The 22,647-nt window shown below is 33.7% G+C and overlaps 1 protein-coding gene across 5 annotated transcripts in view; it reads left to right on the top strand.

The window, feature by feature from the left end:
- mllt10 (MLLT10 histone lysine methyltransferase DOT1L cofactor) overlaps positions 1–22,647 on the top strand; it is a 60,436-nt gene that overhangs the window by 10,674 nt on the left and 27,115 nt on the right. For 4 of the 5 annotated variants that reach the window (XM_051098769.1, XM_051098770.1, XM_051098768.1 and 1 more), the window contains exons 4-10: positions 3,854–3,963; positions 4,939–5,042; positions 5,141–5,234; positions 10,245–10,334; positions 15,059–15,154; positions 16,253–16,565; positions 19,470–20,120. In XM_051098769.1, the coding sequence (XP_050954726.1) occupies positions 3,854–3,963; positions 4,939–5,042; positions 5,141–5,234; positions 10,245–10,334; positions 15,059–15,154; positions 16,253–16,565; positions 19,470–20,120 (1,458 nt within the window). The remainder of the gene's footprint in view (positions 1–3,853; positions 3,964–4,938; positions 5,043–5,140; positions 5,235–10,244; positions 10,335–15,058; positions 15,155–16,252; positions 16,566–19,469; positions 20,121–22,647) is intronic. The other variant, XM_051098771.1, reaches the window with a different exon arrangement.

The following is a 22,647-nucleotide window of genomic DNA, read 5'->3' as shown; positions in this document are numbered from 1 at the left end:
TTGGTTTGACTGTATTGTTACCTCCACTACAAAACAATTGTAAAATGGGGTAAGTCAGCCCAGTTTTATTGTGAGGTGATAAAATGATGGAAGCTCTTGAGAGGAACATATGCTCTGATGAGGATGACACCTTTCTATTTTTACGCCTCTAATGAAAGTCATTGCAAAAAAAAAAAAAATCTTTTGTATGGAGTATTTCACTGCTATCCTCTGGCAGTTTTAATTATCACAGACATGTTGCTGTCAAAAGGGTTTAATGCTGTATCTCATCAATAAGCTGTTAATTAGTTAAAAATATCTTCATATGTCTCACCCCAACATAATTTAATTTGGATTTCAGCAAAATATTGCGATGAATAAATGCATCCAGAGTTCAGACGTTTTTTTTTTTTTTCTAAAATGCGTCTAACTGCTATTAAATTAACTAAGTTTTGCGTCTTTGGCACATAGTTTGCAGATTTTATCTGCTTATTTTTTTAAGTGATTGAGCAAAGGGGGTTAGGAAGTGTGCGTGTTTATCTCTCTCACCTTGTTTTTATGGGTGGGCGGTCTCAGTGGGGTCATTGTGGGGCTGAGAGGAGTCTCCTCTTCTTCATGCTCCGGGTTCACGGCAAGGGCAGCTCAGAGACTGTAAACATGGCATGGGACACAGCTGCGGGACCATGCCCCATCTTTAGGGGTGGTGAGCTGTTTAACGGCCATGAGGGAAACATCATTGCCCCAGGCTTATGGTTTGGCCGTTTCAGACCATGTAATCTCTCTCTCTTTTTTTTTTTTTTTTTTTTTTGGCCCGAATTTGTAAAGGCTTTTGAAATTCTTCAAGGTAAACATTCCACATGTTGCTGTTATTTATGAGTGGGAGTGAAGATTTCTGAAACATAAATTTTTAAAAGCATTTGTTTGCACCAGCAGTAGTCCCAGAAGTGAGATGTAGATGTTTGTGGTTTCTATACATTTCGTCCAGCTGAGGAGTAAAATTTAGCAGCAGTGACCAGACCAGCACATGGAGAGGTTTTTACAGGTGTTAATTTTAAGTTATGCAAACACAAGAATAATCCTAAATGAAAACACTGGAAAACCTGGCCTAACAACATGTGCAGAAACGTATTTCAAAACAAAAAAGCATCAATTTCCTTCACATGGAGCCTTCTGAAAAGTTCATAGACCAGTTTTTGCTTTCCTGCAAGTTTCCTTTAGTCTTTATTGTTGCTTTAGTCCAAACGTTTTCAACTAGAATTTGCAGAACAAGATTATTTGAGTACTTTATGCTCAGCTAAAGACATCTTTGGCAAATCATTCTCTTTTTAAGTGTGCCACCCTTCTGTCTGAGGGGTTTAGAAGTTCTTTGGGGTGTGCTTGGGTTTTATTGCCTGGTTTTATAGGCTTCTGCTGGATTCTTGGAGGGACTTCAAAACAACAAATCCCACCTCCCTGTCCCTTTAGGCTGGGGTCAAAGACAGTTCATGGGTTCACTTTTAAGTTTAGGCTTGTTATTGTGTCCTTATGCTGGATAAACGCATCTCATTTGCTCATTTATTTAAGGTTAATTTGAACTTGATATCAGTAGCATCTAGCAAACATATTGTAGGATGTGGAATTCTTCACCGTTTGGGGTTTTTGTGGTTGAAAGACAGCTGATGTGGGAGAAAAGGTTTAGTAGAAGCCTGAAATTATGATATAATGTTTATGTTGTGTGCTTGTGGCTGGCACCCTATGGTTCTGCGCTTGGTCTAGACGCTAGGCAGGAGAGAATATGCCTCTGCCTCTTCCAGTCCTGGGTGTTTCGTCTTTGTGGTCACACTTGCTTTAAAAGCCCACATGCTTTAATAAGTGTTTTTCACACTGTGGTGGAAGCCAGGCGTGCCCCATAGGCACGACTATGAGCAAACAAATGACCATGGTCGCGAATACATTTGAAAACAGAAAGACAGAAAATGTAAGTGCCTCCTGTTTGGCATTATCCATTGTTTTGACATTTAAAGTTTATTTTAAAAAGATATGAATAAATATAACAATAGCACAAAAACAATAATAATTTAAATTTTTTATTAATCATAATAATTTTAAATGTTATCCCATTGTTTTATATGAAAAAGTACTAAATTATATTTAAATAATTTGTACAAATAATTAAGAATTTTTTGTTTTTTTGCAGTTAAACCAAGTTCCATCTTCACAGCAAGTTTGCATAGAAATATGAATGTGAATTAAATAACAATATCACAAAACAATAATTTACTTCAGTATTTTTAATAATAATTTTTAAGTGTTATCCAATTGTTTTCTATGAAAAAGTACTAAATTATATTTCAATAATAATTTGCAAAAATAGTTTCGAGAAATTGTTTCACTTATCCATTTAGAATAAGAATTTTAGCCAGTTGTCTGCATTTTTCTTTAAATATACTTTTTTTGCAGTTAAACCATGTTCCATCTTCACAGCAATTTCGTATAGAAATAAAGGAGTAGTTCAAAAAATAATTGGAATTAAAATAACAAAGCACAAAAACATCATTTTTAAAAATAGTTTTATTCTTATTAATTTTAAGTGCTAATTGATTTATATAAATGATAGCACAAAAGTATTCATTTCAATTTTTATTATTAATTTTAATTTAAAGTGTTATCCAATTGTTTTATATCAAAAAGTACTAAATTATATATAAATAATTTGTAAAAATAATTTGAAAACGTTTTTTTCACTTATCCGTTTATAATAGTAGTAATAATTTTATCCAGTTTGCTTTTTTTTTTACTTTTACTTTTGCACTTAAACCAAGTTCCGTCTTCATGGCAAGTTTGCATGGAAATAAAGGAGTATTTAAAATGATATGAATTAAAATAACGCACGAAAACAATACTTTATATTGTTTTATATGAAAAGCTAATTGTTTGAATAATTTGTACAAATAATGAAATGGTTTTGCTTATCCATTTATAATAATAATAATTTTAGCCAGTTGTTTGCATTTTTTTTAACATACTTTTTTGCAGTTAAATCAAGTTCCATCTTCACAAAGTTTGCATAAAAATAAATGAACTGAAAATAAAATAAATGAATTTAAAATAACAATAGCACAAAAACAATAATTATTAATAAAAAGGTTAAGTGTTATCCAATTGTTTTATATGGAAAAAGTACTCAATTATACTTAAGAAATTTGTACAAATATATATTTTTAAATTGTTTAGCTTATCCATTTATAATAATAATAATAATAATAATAATAATGTTAATAATAATTTTTTTTCCTTTTTGTTTTACACATACTTTTTTTTGCAGATAAACCCAGTTCCATCTTCACAGAAAGCTTGCATAGAAATAGTTCAAAAATAATTAAAATAACAATGGCACAAAACATTAATAAATTATTTCAATATTTTTATTATTATTAATAATAATAATTTTAATTATCCAATTGTTTTATATAAAAAAAAAGTACTAAATTGCATTTAAATAATTTGTAAAAATTACAAAAATAGTTTCGCTTATCCATTTATAATAATAAGAATTTAGCCAGTTTTTTTTTTTTTTTACATATGCTTTTTTGCAGTTAAACCAAGTTCCATCTTTACAGCAAGTTTGCATAGAAATAAAGAGGTAGTCCAAAAAATATGAATTAAAATAACAATAACACAAAAACAGTACTTTATTTAAATATTTTAATTTTAATAATAATTTTAAGTTTTATCCAATTGTTTCATATGAAAAATGACTAAATTATATTTAAATAATTTATAAAAAATAACCCGGTTCCAGCTTCACAGCAAGTTCACATAGAAATAAAGGAGTAGTTTAATCTTGGCCTCTTCATTTAACATCTACTGATCATTTGTCTTGTGTTTTTTTTAGGTTGGGCCCATGTGGTTTGTGCTCTTTACATCCCAGAAGTGGAGTTTGCCAACGTATCCACCATGGAGCCCATTGTGCTTCAGTCTGTCCCTCATGAGCGTTATAATAAGGTGAGTTCCCTGACCACTGAAAGACAAACGCTGATAGTCTGGATATCAATAGGAAAGCAAAGGCTCAACATAAGAGCCTCATAAATCAGCTCAACAGTGTAAACAGTGTGCGTGTAAGGAGTTTAGGTCTATACTGTGAATGTGTTTTCGTAAGGGACCAAGTGCTACATTTATCAATCTTAGATAAACATGGAATGTCACCATTAATTCTGCACCAAAGCTGAATGAATGAAAACTGAGATCCTTGTTGTGGGAATTTACACTTGCGGTCCGAAAATGAAAACGTCAGTGGATGTCCTTATCCATCAAAGTATTAAAAGTCATGGACATTTTTAGAGCGAATGTTCATTTTATTTATTAAATACTTGCAGGTGTAGGTTCTTACTGGATTCCTGCGCATCGCTGTAACTCGAGAGTAATTGCAAAGTCCAAATGTTTACATGTTAGCTTAAAAGTTTTTCGCTCAACCGTGAGGATAAAGAAAACAATGTTCAATCAAGTGCTAATGGGATATCATCATGACACCGTTCTTTCATTTTTCATTTGAAAACCTAATTATGTTTTGTTTTCTATGGATGCCCTTCAATGCAGTAGATAAGTAAAATACAATCAGTTAGTGTTATATGATTTGGATTCAGTACTGTGTCTGATGACTCGCAGGACTAAGGAGCCAAGTTTAATCTCATGCTTGAAATAGTGGGTTTAAAATCTGGGATAAAATAGATTCAGCTCTGTTGGTAATTGAGTCCTCACTGTGAGCCAATTTAAAATGGCATGGTTATCAGTTGCCTAATAATCGAGGCGCTGGGAAGGGCGGCTTCTGAGAGACTTGTTAAATCGGCAGAGCCTTCACGCTAAACAAGCTGTGGGCCGTGCGGCAATGCATTATATACCATAATAACTGCTTTCTGTATGTGAGGAATCACTTTGGCTACTGTGTTTTTTTTTTTTTTTTTTTTTTTTTTTTCGATCTAGACATGCTACATCTGTGAGGAACAGGGCCGTGAGAGCAAAGCTGCTACTGGAGCCTGCATGACATGCAACAAACATGGCTGCCGACAGGCCTTTCATGTCACATGGTGAGTTGCATAAAACCCCTGATTTGAGACCCCTTTAATTGTAATCTGCATTGTGTACAGTCTTTTTAAATTCGCTTTTTCTCTGTTTTCGAATATAGCGCTCAGTTTGCTGGACTGTTGTGTGAAGAACAGGGCTCAGATGCTGATAATGTGAAATACTGTGGATACTGCAAGTACCATTACAGCAAACTGGTAAGAATCTGATTTTTCTAAGCTATACTGTACTAACTGTAACATTCTGGCACAAAGCACCGCTGGTGCAGATCCCACAGCGTTTATGCTTTTGTTTGGCAATATTAGAGAAATTTTGTTATTTTAAATTGAGGCATTAATGACGTCCAGGATGAATATAAATAAAAGTTGCACTACCGTAAATCTGTATGGTATCGTTAAGTGGTTTTCAAGATGTGCAGGTGCATATAGATGAACTACACTTCAAAAGTTTGGGGTCAGTGCGATTAAATTAATCAGAAATGACGGTGAAGACATTTGTAAAGAAAGTGTTGCATTTCAAATTAATACTTTTCTTTTGGACTCAAAGAATCCTGAAAAAAGCATTATGGTTTTCATACAAATTTTAAGCAGCACAACTCTGTGTATATTTAATGTATATTTATATACACACAAATGCATGTATAAATTTAAGAAAAATGTTATGTTGGTATATGAGAAAAAAAGAAAGAAAGAAAAAAAAATATATATAATATGAACATAAATAGATGCTTGTAAATATTTTCAAAATATATACTGTATGTGTGTGTATTTTTATGCACACCTAGTATACATAAATATTTTATGTAAAAACTTTTATTTTTTATGCAATTAATCGTTTATATATGAGGCATTAGTTTATATATTAAAAATATTTATATATAATATCAATTATGTGAATAAAAATATTTACATGTAAATACATGTATTTTTAAAAATATATATATACTGTATGTGTGTGTACACATATATTATGTAAACAGACTTTTTGGATTTTGGATGCGATTAATTGTGATGCATCGTTTGACAGCACTAATAAGAAATGTTGGTAACACTTTACAATAAGGTGACATTTGTTATCATTAGTTAATGTATTAACTAACATGAACGAACCTTGAACAATACATTTATTACATTATTAATCTTTGTTAATTTTAGTTAATGAAAATACAGTCGTTCATTGTTTGTTCATGTTAGTTCACAGTGTATTAACTAATGTTAACAAGTTTTAATTAAATTAGTAAATGCTGAAATGAATATTAACTAACATTAATAAATGCTTTAAAATATTGTTCATTCTTAGTTCATGTTAACTAATGTAGCTAACTAATGAACCTTATTGTAAAGTGTCACCGAATTGTTTCTTGAGGACCAAAACAATATTAGAAAGATTTCGGAAAGATGATCATGAGATGAATACTGGAGTAAAAGCTTATAAAAATTCAGCTTTGCATCGCAAAGAATAAATTAGATTTTAAAATCTATTAAAGTAGAAAGCAATTATGTGATTTTGTAATAATATTTCACTGCATTGCTGTTTTTACTGTATTATTGATTAAATAAATGCAGCCTTGGTGAGCATAAGAAGCTTTTTAAAAACATTTGGCCTGCAAAGTTCAAAATAAAAGTTTGTTTACATCCTGTATGTGTGTGTGTACCGTGTATATTTATTATGTGTGTATATAAATACACATACATACATGTAAATATTAAGAAAAAAATGTTAATTTATATATAAAATATTTACATTTATATATAATATAAATTATACACAAGTATAAATATATATACATACAAATATTTTTTTTAATATACATGTGTGTGTATTTATATATACATAATAAATACACACAGCGCACACACATATAGTATGTAAACATAAACTTCTGTTTTAAATGCGATTAATCACGACTAACCGTTTTGCAGCCGTAAAAACAATTCAAAAATCTTACAGACCCCAGACTCCCTAGAACAGGAGTGTATACGTTGTTTTTCCCATAAATTACGTGTTTGACTACTTAGTGTTTCATGGTTTGTGTATTTTCCCATTAGTGCTTCACATATCGAGGTATACTTCATGTCTCCAGTGCATTTCCGAAGCACTCAAGCTACTGATTTTTACATTCACCAGTACATGAATCATGTCGAGCACATCATTGTAACCATGCCATCATCGTTCAAGCTGTTACTGCACATCCAGAATCGCACGTGAGCGCACCAGGCTTTCCGAAAAAGACACTCCCTCATCTGGAATATCTCTCATTTCTCGAATGTCTCGCACTCCTGGTCCAATTACAGCTGCTGAAAGCTGAGCTGTGGCATAAGCCCCCCCGTCCACCCCCACTGGCCCCAGCCGCCCCCACCTCGATCTCCCTCAAACCCTTTAACCCCTTAATCTCGTTGACAATCAACAGCAACTCACTGGACCTTTGTCTGTGGCTCTCCTTTCCTCTCCTTCCCATCATCCACCCCCCCAACTCTTTCCTGCATTTCCCCCTTCACTCTATCTTAATACCCCTTTCAGAAAAAGAGGGCTAAGGTTTCAGAGAGATACACGGACTGCCCAGTGGCAGCTCTCGGTGACAGCATAACGGCCTGTGGTTTTCTGTCCAGCTTCGCTCAGTCCTCAGTGTACTCGTGGGCTTGGGCGTTTGTGTGTGTGTGTGCGTGTGTGGCAAGGGGTTTTACTCACTCCAGCCCTAGAGCTACACTGAGCTTTGGAGCCACAGCCCCCTGCTGCTTCTCAGATTTGTGCTGTGTATGTGTGTGTGTGTGTCTATCCTCCCACTCAACAAAGGCTTCTCAGATACTGCCAGTCCTCTACAGGTCTTCTGAGTGTGGGGCTGGAGGCAGGGCTAGCGCTTTGTGATGTTCTCATAGGGGATTGTAATGAGTTGAGGATGGAGGGATTCTGATGTTTATTTATGTATACACCGTTTTATTTCATTCAGGCATTTAGGACTGCTCTGGTTACTGGTGATAGATGCTGGAGTCAGTATTTCATGTTTTCTTTCTTCTGTTAGTGTTGTGACGTTATGTGTTCATTCATTTTTTTTTTTTACAGTTTGGTTTTGTACGTGGTTTTATTTGGGATTTTTAGCATCATTGGTGGCTCAGATATATGAATATATATTTATATAATTGATTCAAAACTTTTTAAATGTACACTACCATTCAAAAGACTTTTTTTTTTTTTTTGAAGAATTTATATTTTTAGAAAGGGTGCATTACAATAGATCAAAAGTGGCAGATGTTTTATTTTAAATAAATGCTGTTTTATTACTTTCTATTCATCCAAGAATGCTGAAAAAACTGTTTCACTGTTTCCAAAAAAAATGTTTCTTGAGTGCCAAATCAGCATATTAGAATGATTTCTGAAAGATCACGTGACACTAAAGAATATTAAGCTTTGCCACTACAGGAGTAAATTATATTTGCATATATATATTAAATGGAAAAAAGTAATATTAAATTGCAATAATATCTTACAGTATTAATGTTTTTACTGTATTTTTGATCATATGAGGCTTAAAAACAGCTACAAGTCAAACGTTTTTGAACAGTAAGATTTTATATGTACCAAGCCTGCGTTTATTTGATCCAAAGCACAGCAAAAATAGTAAAATTGTGAAATATTTTTACTATTTAAAATAACTGTTTTCTATTTGAATGTATTTTAAAATGTAATTTATTCCTGTGATCAATGCTAAAATTTCAGCATCATTACTCCAGTCTTCAGTGTCATATGATTCTTAAGGATTCTTATTCTAATATGCTGATTTGCTGTTCAAGAACTACTATTTTTTATATATATATATATATATATATATATATATATATATATATATATATATATATATATATATATATATATATTTTTTTTTTATCCAAAGATCAGCATTTTGTAACATTATACACTATACAATTGAAAAGCTCAGAGTCAGTACAATTTTTCTTTTTGTTTGGGAAAGAAATTATAGAAATTAATACTTTTATTTGGCAAGGATGCTTTACCATCACTTTTGACAAATTTAAAGGCATTTCTAATGTTACAAAAGTTTTCTTTTTTGGATAAATGCTGTTCTTCTGAACTTTCTGTTTATCAAAGAAACTTGAAAAAATTCTCAGCTGTTTTCAGCAATAATAATAATATATTTTTTTTGATAAGCAAATCAGAATATTAGAATGATTTCTAAAGGATACTAAAAATACTGCTTCAAAATCACAGGAATAAATTACATTTTAAAATATATTTAAATAAAAAACAGCCATTTTAAATAGTACAGATATTTCAAAATGTACAGTTTTTTCAAATAAAAGCAGGCTTGCTGAGCAGAAGACTTCTTTAAAAAACAAAAATCTTACTGTTCAAAAACTTTTGACTGGTAGTGTAATAAAGATATATATATATATATAAATATATATCTAAATTACTTTTTCTCATCTCCCATTTTGTCGTTTTTGTCCGAATAAAGTGACAGCACATTGCTCTGTTTTGTTTGTTGTCATCCACTGTGGTGATCGCACTATTGTACATGACAGCATGATGTTTCTGCAGGATGTACCATGTCTCCCTGTCACCATGTTAATGGACTGACAGCATCAGCACAGTCTCTTGGATTAATAGTTCAATAGCTGGCCCCTAACCCCTGACTTTTCCATGTAGGCTTTTGTTTCAGTGGGCTGCTGGTAAACAAAGACCACTCTGTGACCTGAGAGTTTTATGTGGCATTTGTTGACAATGGAAGCATTAGAGACCGTTGGCTTCAAAAGCGATAAGGGATATTTTACTAAGGATTATTTTGTTGTAATAAACAGAGAAAAGGAAGATTTGAAATTGTGAGTATATATGTAAATTAGGTCCGTTTGAATGTCAAGTTCATGTGTATGAACGTGTTTTTTTTAATGTAGAACTCAAATATAAGTTTAAAAATATACTTTGGCTTTGGATGCCGCAATACCATTTAAAATAAGCAAACCAGCCGACAGATATTTTCATGCAAGTTGCTTTTTGGAGTTGCTTCTCAAAATACATGGCAATGTCAGTGTCTTTTTCCTTTTTTTTTTTTTTTTTTACCCCATTATTGTCTTCTATTTATTTCCTTTGTTCCAGTAAGGGCTACTTTCTTTGTTGCTAAAAGAGAGAGAAGTAGGAAATAGGAAAAAAGATAACTTTAAATGGTAACTCGAAGTTCCTCTTTCACCTTTTAGAGAAGGAGCAAAGGCCGTGGTAGTAGGGCTCAAAGCTTAAGTGATTCTTCCACTCACTCTTTGGATAAGCACCATGACAAGGAAAAGAAGGTAAGGCAGCCTCCAGATCTACCTCACTTCCTGCCATGTGTGATTGATGCCCCCCTCCTCACAACTTCAGACTATGAGGTAAACGCACAAAAGCCAAACTCTCGAAATATGCACCGCTGTGATTAGTTTAGTTTAAATTACACGAGCCACCGTCACCCCGCGCCGCCCCTCGCACGCACACTTTTCATATCCCGCAAAGCTTTTAAAGCCACGGGAGGGAGAAGAGTGCCTTTTATCACTCAAAGTGATTAGTATTTTGGTGCTGCCACAAATTATCAACATAAAGAGTGCTGTATTCATAGAAACGCATCCGTCATGGCCATTAGTTCCACAGAGTATGTTTAATCAGTATTGATAGGTAGCGTAGTCATTTGTTCCACTAATTTTCTATACGCAGCCATACCGAATGAAACATGTAGCATTATTAGCCCCGTTCGCCTTCCCATCTAATTCAATTAAGCGCAGGCCCTGTAACGTGGCCTCATATCAATAAATGGCGTACGGAACGGAGGAAGACTAACCGCACGATCCGTATTCGTGTTTCTTACTGTAATAAAGGTGGTGTATCTGAAATGCTAATCCAGCAGACCTCATAGTGTGAAATGTGCGGAGGAGCTCATCACATCTATCCATCGTCATTGATAATTTTCTGCCTGTCCCTAGCAGCTCCCACATATCTCAAACACTCAGTCTTTGTGCAGCCATCTTAATCAGCGATAGCTTGCCTGATTTGTTCTATCCGAACCGGTGATTTAACGTTTCTTGAAATGTTTCGTCGCATTTTTGGCGTTTGTTGGAAGAATTTACGTTTTTTTTTGTTTGTTTGTTTTATCATTTGTAAGTTAAGATTCTAGTGGTGATGTTTTTAATGTAAATAAAGAAATTTGTATGACATTTCATGTCTTTTTTTAGGGCTGTCAAACGATTAATCGCGTATAAAATAAAAGTTTGAGTTTGCCTAATATGTGTGTGTGCACTGTGTAATTATGTATATATAAATACACACAAATTTATATATATATATATATATATATATATATATATATATATATAAATATATATATATATATATATATAATTTTTTATTTTTTTTTATATATTTTTTATATTATATTTTTTTATAAATATTTTTATTTATATAAAAAATATATATATATAATAATAATATTATATATATATAATAAATTCTATAAAAATTATAATAAATACATATACTTGTAAATATTTCTTAAAAATATATATGAATGTGTTTGTATTAATATATACATAATAATTACACACAGTACACACACATATATTAGGCAAACTTTTTTTTTTGTATGCGATTAATCACGATTAATCGTTTGGCAGCCCTAGTATTTTTTTAATTTAAAAATGTAAATTCTTCCCAAACTTGATCCTTTTTTTTATTTTTGCTATTCTGCAAGCTTGCACATCAAACTTGCGTATTAAGTCACAATTGAATTATTTTTTGTATTTTGCAACAATTAAAACTTGAAGTAAGTTAGACTGCATTTAAGGAATTGTTTTGCATTCATGATTTAAATGTGAATCAAAATGCTCACAATAGTCAGATGAGCACTTACCGCGGGGAGTGGAGGTCAGACATTGAGGCTGTTGGTTATTTGACACGAATTCACTAATTATTTGAATGAGTTTGCATTGGAAATGCATACCAAAATGGAGTGGATGGTGCTCTGTTAAGCTGCTCAAAGACGGGCCGTGCAGCCTGTGTAATCTAGGTCAGCGAAAGATTAAATATGAGATGCCATTTAAAGCTGTTTCTCGCAGAATTATTCTGATATTTAACTTTGAGAGGGGTTGACGCGAACAATGATTCGGGTTGGAGCCGTATTCTTGAAGATCGTGTTCGTGCTCTGTGCTCCGCCGTGGCTATTGTTACGACGGCTGATTTGCATTAGCAAAGGGGGCCCATCCCCCTTACTCCACATTCCCAGGTCAAAGGTCGGGGGGCTCAGATGTATACCTAGCTAATTCCAAACCCCAGGGCCAAACAACAATAGAGGCTAAAAGCTTCTCAATTTGCAGCTAGTTCAGATGTGCTCTGAGAGGCCGTCGAGAGCGGCATCTGGGAATAAAATGATGTTTTCAATCTCTCTTCCTCCTCCTGCCTCACGTATCTTAAATTTTGATCTGTTTGGGATTTTAGCTTTGTTTTCTGGATGATTAGTTTTTTTTTTTTTTCTTTTGTATTTAAACTTTTTTTTTTTATATTTATTCCTTTCCGTAGTTGAATTTTAATACTTAGCCGGAAGCCTCGGGAGTCGTTTCTTTGTTCGTCCTGAAAGAGATTTGCTACATTTCACTAATCTGCTAAAGGCATTGATGAATTATGATAAATGTCTTGGCTTTTTGTTCTCTCTCTTTTGCAGTCACCTCTGCCTGAACTATTCATCTTTGTATAATTAAGATAGCTGTCATCTCATGTCAAACTCTTGTGTTAATTTAAATTAGACCAGTAAACAGTTCATACCTGCGTTTTGTCATTACGTAAGGGTCTACATATGTAGACGGTTGTAGTTTTTTTTTTTTTTTTTTTTTTTTTTTTTTTTTTTTTTTTCCCTCTCCCCTCTCTCCATTCATAAACAAAGCCAAGTAGCGACATGTTTTTTTTCCTCACAATAACACAAGGCCTGTCAACACCTTTAGGAACAATGTTAATTAAGATTTGGAGTCTTCTATTTAAATTTAGCACTTTTCTTGGAGAGCATATGTGAGGTTACGAAGCTTTGAGTAAATGCTGTTATACTTTTGATTATTTTGTCACTATTAATATACCTGTCATTTTTAGTGCTTCATAATCGTGATTCAAAATAAAAGTTTTGGTTTACATAATATGTGTGTACATTTATGTATGTGTAAATACACACATGCATGGATATATTTAAGAAAAATGTTGTGTTTATATATAAATAGTTTATATATGATATCAATTATATGAATATAAATATATACATGTAGACAAATATTGCAAATATTAATGCAAATATTTTTAAAATATTTACTCTGTGTGTTTATGTATACATAATAAATATACACAGTACACACATTATGTAAGCAAACTTTTATGTTGAATGTGGTTTAATTGTTTGACTGTTTTATTTTCATTTAATTTTGTATAACTTAATTACTCTATTCATTTATTTTAAATTCAATATTATATTAATATAATATTTTATTTTATGTGCTTTTGTTTTAATTTTATTTTTGTTTCGTTTAATTTATTATTTAGTTTTGTTGTTTTATTTTCATTTATTTTTAATTCAATTTATTTTCATTTAATTTTGTATGATTTTATTCATGTATTTTATTATTTTAATGTAGTTTCATTTATTTTATTTCTCATTTAGTTTTAATGTTATTGCTTTCTTTTCATTTAATTTTTATTTTCATTTAGTTTTGTTTAATTTAATTACTTTATTCATTTATTTTATTTTTAATTTAATTTAATTGTATTTTTATTTTACTTTTGTCTTTTATTTTTTTTTTATTTAATTTCGTTGTTAATTTAATTTCATTTTCATTTACATTATATTTTTATTTTATTTTCATTTTGTTTATTTTTGTTTTATTTTCATTTAATTTTGTATAATTTTATTTGTTCATTTTATTTTATTATTGTTTTATTGTCATTTAATTTATGTCATTTATTTAATTAATCTTATTTTTTATTATTTTATTTTCATTTAATTTAATTTGATTCAATTTTAGTTTTATTTTGATTTAATTTAATTTAATCATTTGACAGCACCTGCTGCATTTAGACAGATTTGTGATTTTTAAAAAAGATTTTTTTTTGTGATGTTTAAACAACACAAGCAGTGACATTTGTTTTGGGTACGAAAACCAGTAGCATTGAGTATTCAGTACAAATACAATCTTTTCCACCCACTTGAAAAAGAGAACTCCCAGGGTGCTTATTGGAAACCTTCATTTCAGGTTTGTATGATTTTCCTGTCCTAAGAAAATGGCATTTAAAATAGTATATTCAGGAAAATTGTAAATGGTGTAGAGGAAGCGGAAGCTCATTTTAATTTTCATTGAAAAAGTTGAGCCTGAGGGCCTCTGGAATTGTCACCGCCACTTGCACTGAGAAGTAGCGTAAACCGTTATCATGTTCAGAATAATTGTCAATTCTAACTGAGACAATGGCTGGAAGATGACAGAAAGTGGTTTAAAAAAAAAAAGATAGACGTTTGTATATCGCTCTAGTGGGGAATGTGTAAATATTCTCTACGAATGGTTCAGGATCACTGCATATTTTTACAGCCGCACTCTTAAGAAACAGAAACGGAGAGGTTGGAGGTGTTCGATTGGAGTGCGAGGTGTAAATTTGTTCACGCTCCTGCTTCTCAGGCGCAAATGGAGCTGTGTGGAGTGCCGCACTAGACCGGGGTGTAAATTAAGCTGCAGTAGACTCTGGTCAGGCCTGCGATGTGAAACCTTACCCATCTACAGGAAAGCCCTTTCTTTTTCTTAACGTGAAGATCTTCGTGGGCAGCACGAGTGGCTCCCCTTGCTGGGTTTGAATGCATGTAAACGAGTGACTTGTTCAGAATGAGTCTTTCATTGTTTCACCTTTTGTGTTTCAGAAATGAGAGTGTAGGTAAAAGTCCTTCCCAAGCTGTACTGGCTTCGGTCGAAGCATTCGCTGTATGTATCTTCAGTAATGTTTTTTTGTTGTTGTTGTTCTTTCATCACAGAAACATAAAGAAAGAGATCGCCACAAACCAAAGCACAAAAAGTCTTTGGAACTGTCACCTTCCCTGGTGCCAACACTGATGGTGACCTCTGAGAAGGTGAAGCAGGCTATAATAGATTAAATTTAATTTAATTTAAATTGAATTTTGTTTTAGTTATATTTTATTTTAATTTTGTATAATTTATATATAAATTATATAAATATTTTATTAAGTAATACAATTTTTTTAAATTAATTTTCATTTCATTTATTTGTATTTTATTATTTTAATTTTATTTATTTTCATTGTTTTCTTTGAATTTATTTTGTATTATTTTATTTTAATTTAAATGTTTTATTTTTGTTGTTTTATGTTTATTTAATTTAGTTTAATTTTATTTAATTTTATTTTATTTTCATTTCATTATTGTTTTCATTTAATTTTATTGTTGTATTTGATTTTGTTTTATTTTCATTTAATTTTGTTTCATTTAATTGTATAGTTTTATTTTATTTCATTTTATTGTTTTATTTTCAGTGAATTTTAATTTCATTTTATTATTTTTAATGTTATAGTTTTATTTTCATTTTGTTTTAATTAATTTTGTTTCATTTTCATTTAATTTTGTTTAATTTAATTTTATTGTTTTATTTTCATTTAATTTTGTTTAATTTAATTTAACAGTTTTATTTAATTTGATTTTTATTTTCATTTAATGGTTTAATTTAATTGTATTGTATTATTTTGTTTTATTTTTATTTTATTTTATTTCATTTTTACTTGAATTGTAATTTTATTATTATTATTATTATTTAAGTGGAATTATTTTTATTCATATTTTATTCATATTTAATTTTATTTATTTTGGGTTTATTTAATTTTAATGTTTTATTTTAATTTAATTGAATTTAATTTTCATTGAATTTAATTACATTTTTTTTTTATTTTAATTTAATATTTAATGTTATATTTTTATTTTATTTTATTATTTTATTTATTTACTTTTTTTTTTTTTTTTTGTCATTTGATTTAAAAAAAAAAAAAAAAAAAAATTGTCAACATTTTTTTTATTATTATTTTATTTATTTATTTATTCATTCCTTCCTTCATTCATTCATTTTCTTACTTTTGTCATTTCATAAAAAAAAAAAAATCATAAGCGTTTTGCACTCTAAGCGTTTTTGTCCATGTGTGCATTCCCCTTTTTGCCCACAGAGCTACAACAGCAGCAGTGGCGGAAGCGTCTCCTCCATCTCCTCCACTCAGAAGCGACTGGACGACAGCGGGGGTCGTTTCACCAATGCCAACTTCCAGGAAGTTCCGTCTCACTCCAGTTCCAGCTCCAAGGATGGCAGCTCCTCTGACGGCAAGAGCTCGGATGGCAAAAGCAAGAAGACCAGCAGTCACGGCACCAGCTCCAACTCTGGCTCCAGGGGCCGCAAGTCGGCTCCGGGCAAACCCCACGGCCCTGTGGTCACCACAGCGACGTCATCCACAGCTCCCTCGTCAACCAGTCCTTTTCAGCAAGGTGAGACTTCCAAACATGCCAACTTCGCTTTCACTTCAGAAATGAATTAGCATGTTCCCAAATTGAGCTGCCAGATTCGAGTCTCGTGTCGACTTCCTGTGTGTGACATTTGAGTGAGCAGGGCTGGATGGAAGCCAGAAGCCGTACGCTTTGCGTATGTGTGTGCGATACGGCTGTCGTCTGACTGGCTGCCGCTGCAATGTGGAGCGGCGAGTCTTTCCGAGCCGTTTGTCGTGGGTGGCGTCTCCTTTGTGTTTATGTGTTATGAGGGAGGTTTGGGAGTAGGAGGAGAAGCATGTTCCCTTCCTTTCTGCTATCAAGCCGTGATGGAGGGATTGAAGCAGAGGTCACGTCTGGAAAATTCAGACTAATCATTAATGTGTCAAAGTACGGCAGGGGCCTCCTCGCTGGAGTTACAGGCAACTTCAAGGAACGCTGGAAGAAGAAACAACACAGTGTTTTCTCAGCAGAGCGCAATGAGATCAAAAGATGGTGGTGATTAACTACGGAGTCTAATCTTCTGCATGGGAGTGTGTCTTATTGTCTGGGCTGTTGTGACGACATCTGACACAGACCTACAGTGTCGGTGAGCCACACAACGGTTCTGTTCGGCTGCCCTGATGTAATATTCCAAGTATATGAGAGATTGTAATATCAGCAACCTTTTATTAAATTGAGCCTTTTGTGTTTGACAATAACAGAGAGCTGTGGTAATATGTAAAGCTGAATATGTGAATCTTGTTGTTGTTGATATAAGAGGCAGATAAAGTCTAATATTCTTTCATACAGGGTATGAAAGGTTGATCTCTGGGTCACTTTTTTAGCTTGTCTTCAGAGAGAAATTGTGGTGAATTTATAGCAGCGTTTAATCTAGGATCCTGCGATAAGATATAGCAGAACGTCCTGGATGCGTTTTGGAAAGAATGCCGTTATGGCAGCCGTTTGTGTGATGTTGCTTTATCTTCTAGACGTGTTAACTGGCATGCAAGCTCTGTGCGTGTTTTAATGTTAGCGGGAGGCTCAAGGGATAGACTGCGTAGTAAAATTGGGAAGTAAAGCCTCGGCAGCCGCCTGCCACAGCTGTAAAAACATGCATGTCGGAGTTGTTTCTCTGGATTCGGTTAGAGGACGAGTCCTTGCCTGAGGGAAGGGCCCGAATGAACACCTAGATCTGGGTCACCCTTCTCGCCTGCCTACATACCTGATTGTTTGGCTTCCTGCACATTCGACTGGCCCACCTAGGTGTGGAAGATGATGGCGTTGCATGATTTCAGGTTGTGCAGGTTATTTTCTGGTTTTGTAGAGATTTTAGCCAGCCTTTTTAGAAGAATTTTAAATGAAGAAGGGAGAGTCTTTTCAAAATGTAATTTAAAATGTGCTTGAGTTCTTAGAACTGTTTCTATTCATGTTGGTTTAATATGGCTTTGCAACATTTCTATAGCTTTTCAGCAAAAGTATGCGTTTAATTTCTGTTGGTGTGAACCAGTACATTTTTTATCCTTACATCTTACATGTAATAGTACATACACTACCAGTAAAACACATTTAAACAGTAAGAGTTTTAATGTTTTTTTTGTTTGTTTGTTTTTTTTAAATGGTTTTCTATTTAAATATATTTTAAAAGTTAATTTATTCCTGTGATTTCAAAGCTGAATTTTTAGCATCATTACTCCAGTCACATGATCTTTCAGAAATCATTCTAATATTCTAATTTGCTGCTCAAAAAACATCTATTATTATTATTATGTTGAAAACAGCTGAGTAGCATTTATCTAAAATGGAAAATTTCGTAACATTTAAAAATGTCTTAGCATCATTTTTGATAAATTTAAAGCATCCTTGCTAAATAAAAGTATTAATCTAATAAAAAAATGTTTCTTAAACAGCGAATCAGCATATTAGAATGATTTCTGAAGGATCATGTGACACTGAAGACTGGAGTAATGGTGCTGAAAATGTCGCTTTGATCACAGGAATGAATTGTATTTTAAAGTACTTACAAATAGAAAGCAGTTATTTTAAATAGTAAAAATATTTCACAATATTACTGCTTTTGTTGTGTTTTAGATCTAATAAATGCAGGGTTGGTGAGTGGAAGAGACTTCTTAAAAAAAAAAAAAACATTAAAAATCTTACTGTTCAAAAACTTTTGACTGGTAGTGTATCTATGTTACTTCAGAAATACATTTTTAGGAAGGGAAAAAAACTAAAAACATGCTAATGAATGAATTCAAGTCACTGTATTTTAGAATAAATTAACAGTTTAGGACGACTTTAGGATACTTCAAATTGGTAAACTGCCATTTAAATGTTTAAGGTCAGTCTGAAATAAATACTAATATTCAACAAGGATTCATTAAATTGATTAAAGACATTTTTAACGTCTAATTTAAAAAGTTCTGTTTCAAATAAATGCTAATCTTTAGAACTTTCTAGACATTAGAGTCTTGACAAAATATGTGTTTATAATACTAAGTATTTATAATACTAAGAAATATTTATTAAGCACCAAATTAGCTTATTAAAATGATTTCTGAATTATCATGTGAAAGACTGGAGTAATGGCTGAAATGCTTTGCCATTATAGAAATAAGTCAAATTGCAAATATATTAAAACAGAGCAAATATTTTTGAAGATAATATAATGGGACAGAAGTTTGAACTATTTTGCACTGATGTGTGTGCTACAGTATTACAAGCTCTTAGTAAAGATGATTGTAGTGCTGTTGTCCAGTCCGGCGCTCCAGCTATGTGTTTTTGTGTATTTAAAAAATTGTGGCTGCAACAAGGTCTTAGTTTTATGACCACATGCCACCTCTCTGGTGGTTTATGTTGTCTCTCTGTTAATGTGGTTGTGATATTAAGGTACGCTTTCATCTTTATGTCTTCCTTTTTCTCTCTCAGGTCTTTTATTAGGCAGCAGCAGCAGTAAATCAGCCACTAGTGGGTCTGTGGTTCAGCCCACATCTGATTTCCTCAGCTTCTCTGATCCTAGCCTAAGGGCCGGCGACTCGTACACGCCTCCATCCTTCAGCCGTTGCCACGTGAAGGGCGGTGCAGAAAGCGCAGCCTCTGAAGGCATGGTGGCTCTCAACACCTTCAGCATGATGTCCCTCCCCCAGAGCTCAAGCTCAAGCAAGCATTACGAAAACTGTCACCCAGCCGGAGAGCTGGGAAGCCTGGCTTCGGCGGGCTACAAACGACCCCAGCCCTCCTCGTCCTCTTCTTCTGCCACATCGTCTTCATCTACGGGCGAGGATGGCGTGAAGAAGAAGAAGAGAGGGAACTGGAGGAACCGGTATGGACCGTGTTTTACCACCCAGGACAGTAAAACCACTGATACGGGAGAGCACGGCTCCACAATGCCCTCATCCACTTCCCCCTCGCCATCCTCCATGAGCACCATGGCCTGCCGCGGGAGCGCAGTCAGCAGCACCGGAGGTGTGGGAGCAGTGGGTGCTGGTAGCAGCAGTCTGGGGATTCAGAAGTCCCCATCCCTCCTCAGGAATGGAAGCTTACAGGGTATGACTGTCAGCTCCCCATCTGCTGGACCAGGTGAGTACACCTTAGAGTAAAGGCCATCTATGATTGGTTTGTTTTGCTATGGGGTACTATCTTAAAGTCAACATGAAATTAAAAGTGACCCTTTTAATTATGAGTTATTCATCCGTGAACCTTAGGGATGCACATACAATAAAATTACAATAACAGGGGTATGATTTTCGCCTGAGGTGGAAGAGGTCCCGGACGAGCCCCCATTTGTCACAGCTGGTTCCCAAGCTGTGACAAAGAAGGAGACAACGTGTCCGTTATCAAAAATGATACATTTATTAAAGGAAAAGAAAATCAAGAAAACATCTTAAATGAATACAAGACAAGGAGAGGAGCCCAGTCAGAAATGGAAGGGAACTGTTTTAAAACTGCCGGCATCAGCCCCAACGCAGGTGAAACTCCTCAATCATGTTGTGACGGCACTTGCACAACCTCTGACCTACGACAAAGAAGAAAAACCAAAGAAACCAATTTTCTTTTTTTTTTTTAAAGGTTTATGCATCATCTAAAAGCTGAATAAATAAGCTTTGGATTGATGTGATTTCAAATATGATAAGACAATATTTGGCTGAGATACAACTATTTAAACATCTGGAATCTGAGGGTGCAAAAAATCATAATATTGAGAAAATCGCCTTTAAAGTTGTTCAAATGAAGTTCGTAGCAATGTATATTACTAAGTTTTAATATTTTTACTGTATGAAATTTACTTTTTTTTTCATGGAACGTGATCTTTACTTAATATCCCAATGATTTTTGGTATAAAAGAAAAATGGATAATTTACTTGCATATAATTGTGCATAATTAATCGGACACCCTAAAATAAAATGTTACATAAAATTCTGTACTACTTTGTCTAAATAAATTAAAAAGAAAAAAAAAAAACACGACTGATAAATCGACTAATTAAAAAAAAAAAAAAAAGCTACTAAGAGGAACTAACCAGTTTGGTACTGCTTTATTGTGCGTCCATCATTCCAAAGTAAAAAAAAGGGTTTTCATCTTTGCTTTCAAATGACTTTCAGTTGACCACACCAGCTCTTGTTATTTAACCATCTGCCGTATTGCGACTACTTTAGCTGATCCAGCCAAGTCCATTTCATTCTAAAAAGCATCATATTACAGACGTAAAAAGGGCTGTAAACATTGTTTCATGTTGACTTTGAGGTTCTTTGTTGCCCATGTAGTTTTTTTTTTTTTTTTATTTCTATCTTCCATATTCTCATTTTCACTCTTTTCAAATTACGTATGACGTCTACCATGACTGAAGTTTTTTTTTTTTTTTCTTTTTAGTACATTACATACTCATAAATCTGAAGGTTCTCTCCTAATATTTCCCAGCTCTCGTTTTTATTTTTCATGGACTCTTATTCGTAAATGTGCATGGAAGCCTGTAAACATGGGCTTGCCGTGTTTTGGTCTATCTGAGTTAATTATTTTTCAGAAATTTCACAAGGAGGGTCTTTTCAATATCGCATTCAGTTCAATTCATGTAATTCGTCTTAATCTTTCCCTGAATTGCATTTTTTTCCATCTCTATTTATTAAAAAAAATAAATAAAAGCAATCCATTTGAGGTCCGCTCCTCTCGAAGAGAAGCCTGGGAACCAGCATGATGTTGTTTTGGTCTGTGCTGAAGCTCATTAGGGTAAAAGTGGATGGAGGTGCTCTCTAAAGTGCTTCCTCATTCCTACCTGATTGAGAGCTTAGAGTGGCCCGCTGAATCTCCATAGAGATGCACATTAACCTGTTGAGCCCGAGGGAGCTGGAGGAGGGAAGGAGCCCGTAACAGGCAATTAGTTAAAATTTTATTTGTTCCTCCCTGACGCTGTCTTCTCTCGGGATCTAGAGCGAGCCGGCTTGAGATAGTGTGTAGAAATGCCCTGACCCCTACTGGCCTTCCCACTCACTGAGCTGGAGCCAGAACGCCTAAATACACGCTCACACCATTCTTTCTCACTCATTTGCAGGCACTTCCTCTCTCTCACCTGCTAAATCTTGCCATTGACATAAGTGCTCCACGTACGCATGGCAGCTATAATGTTTAAGGGGCCTTATCTATGGCGCTGCCTTGTTGCTTGGCAACCATCCGGCTGTTTTCTAGTTCCGTTCCATCTGATTGGAACTTGAAAACTCTGGTGTGTCATTCCCACTATGTACCATCTCACTATCGCCCTGTCCCTTCTCTCAGGGCCATATGGGTTTTTTGTTTGTTTGGGGCTCGTTTTCCCACCCGTTTCTGCCCTCACCTGTTCCTGGCCTTTGGCTGGACTGTAAATATTTAGCCATGGCTAATGCAGGACTACAGAAGAGTGCTCCACCTCATCTATCTGTCTCACCCTCCCTCAACGGCTCCCTGCTTTTTTTTTTTTTGATGGATGGCTGGTTTATCAGGGGGAGCAGGGGGGACTATTATTAAATGCAAACATCCATCTCAGCTCCGGCTGGGTGTAGGACTTTATAGGGTGTTATTTGCAGAGCGGGTTCAACGATTCTTGTTGGTTTTCATCTGAAATTGAAAGGAAACCTG

The sequence above is a fragment of the Labeo rohita genome, chromosome 24 (assembly GCF_022985175.1).
Source record: "Labeo rohita strain BAU-BD-2019 chromosome 24, IGBB_LRoh.1.0, whole genome shotgun sequence".
Classification (NCBI taxonomy): Eukaryota; Metazoa; Chordata; class Actinopteri; order Cypriniformes; family Cyprinidae; genus Labeo; species Labeo rohita.
The sequence above is the reverse complement of the archived record's forward strand: the minus strand, read 5'-3'. Positions and strand labels throughout refer to the sequence as shown.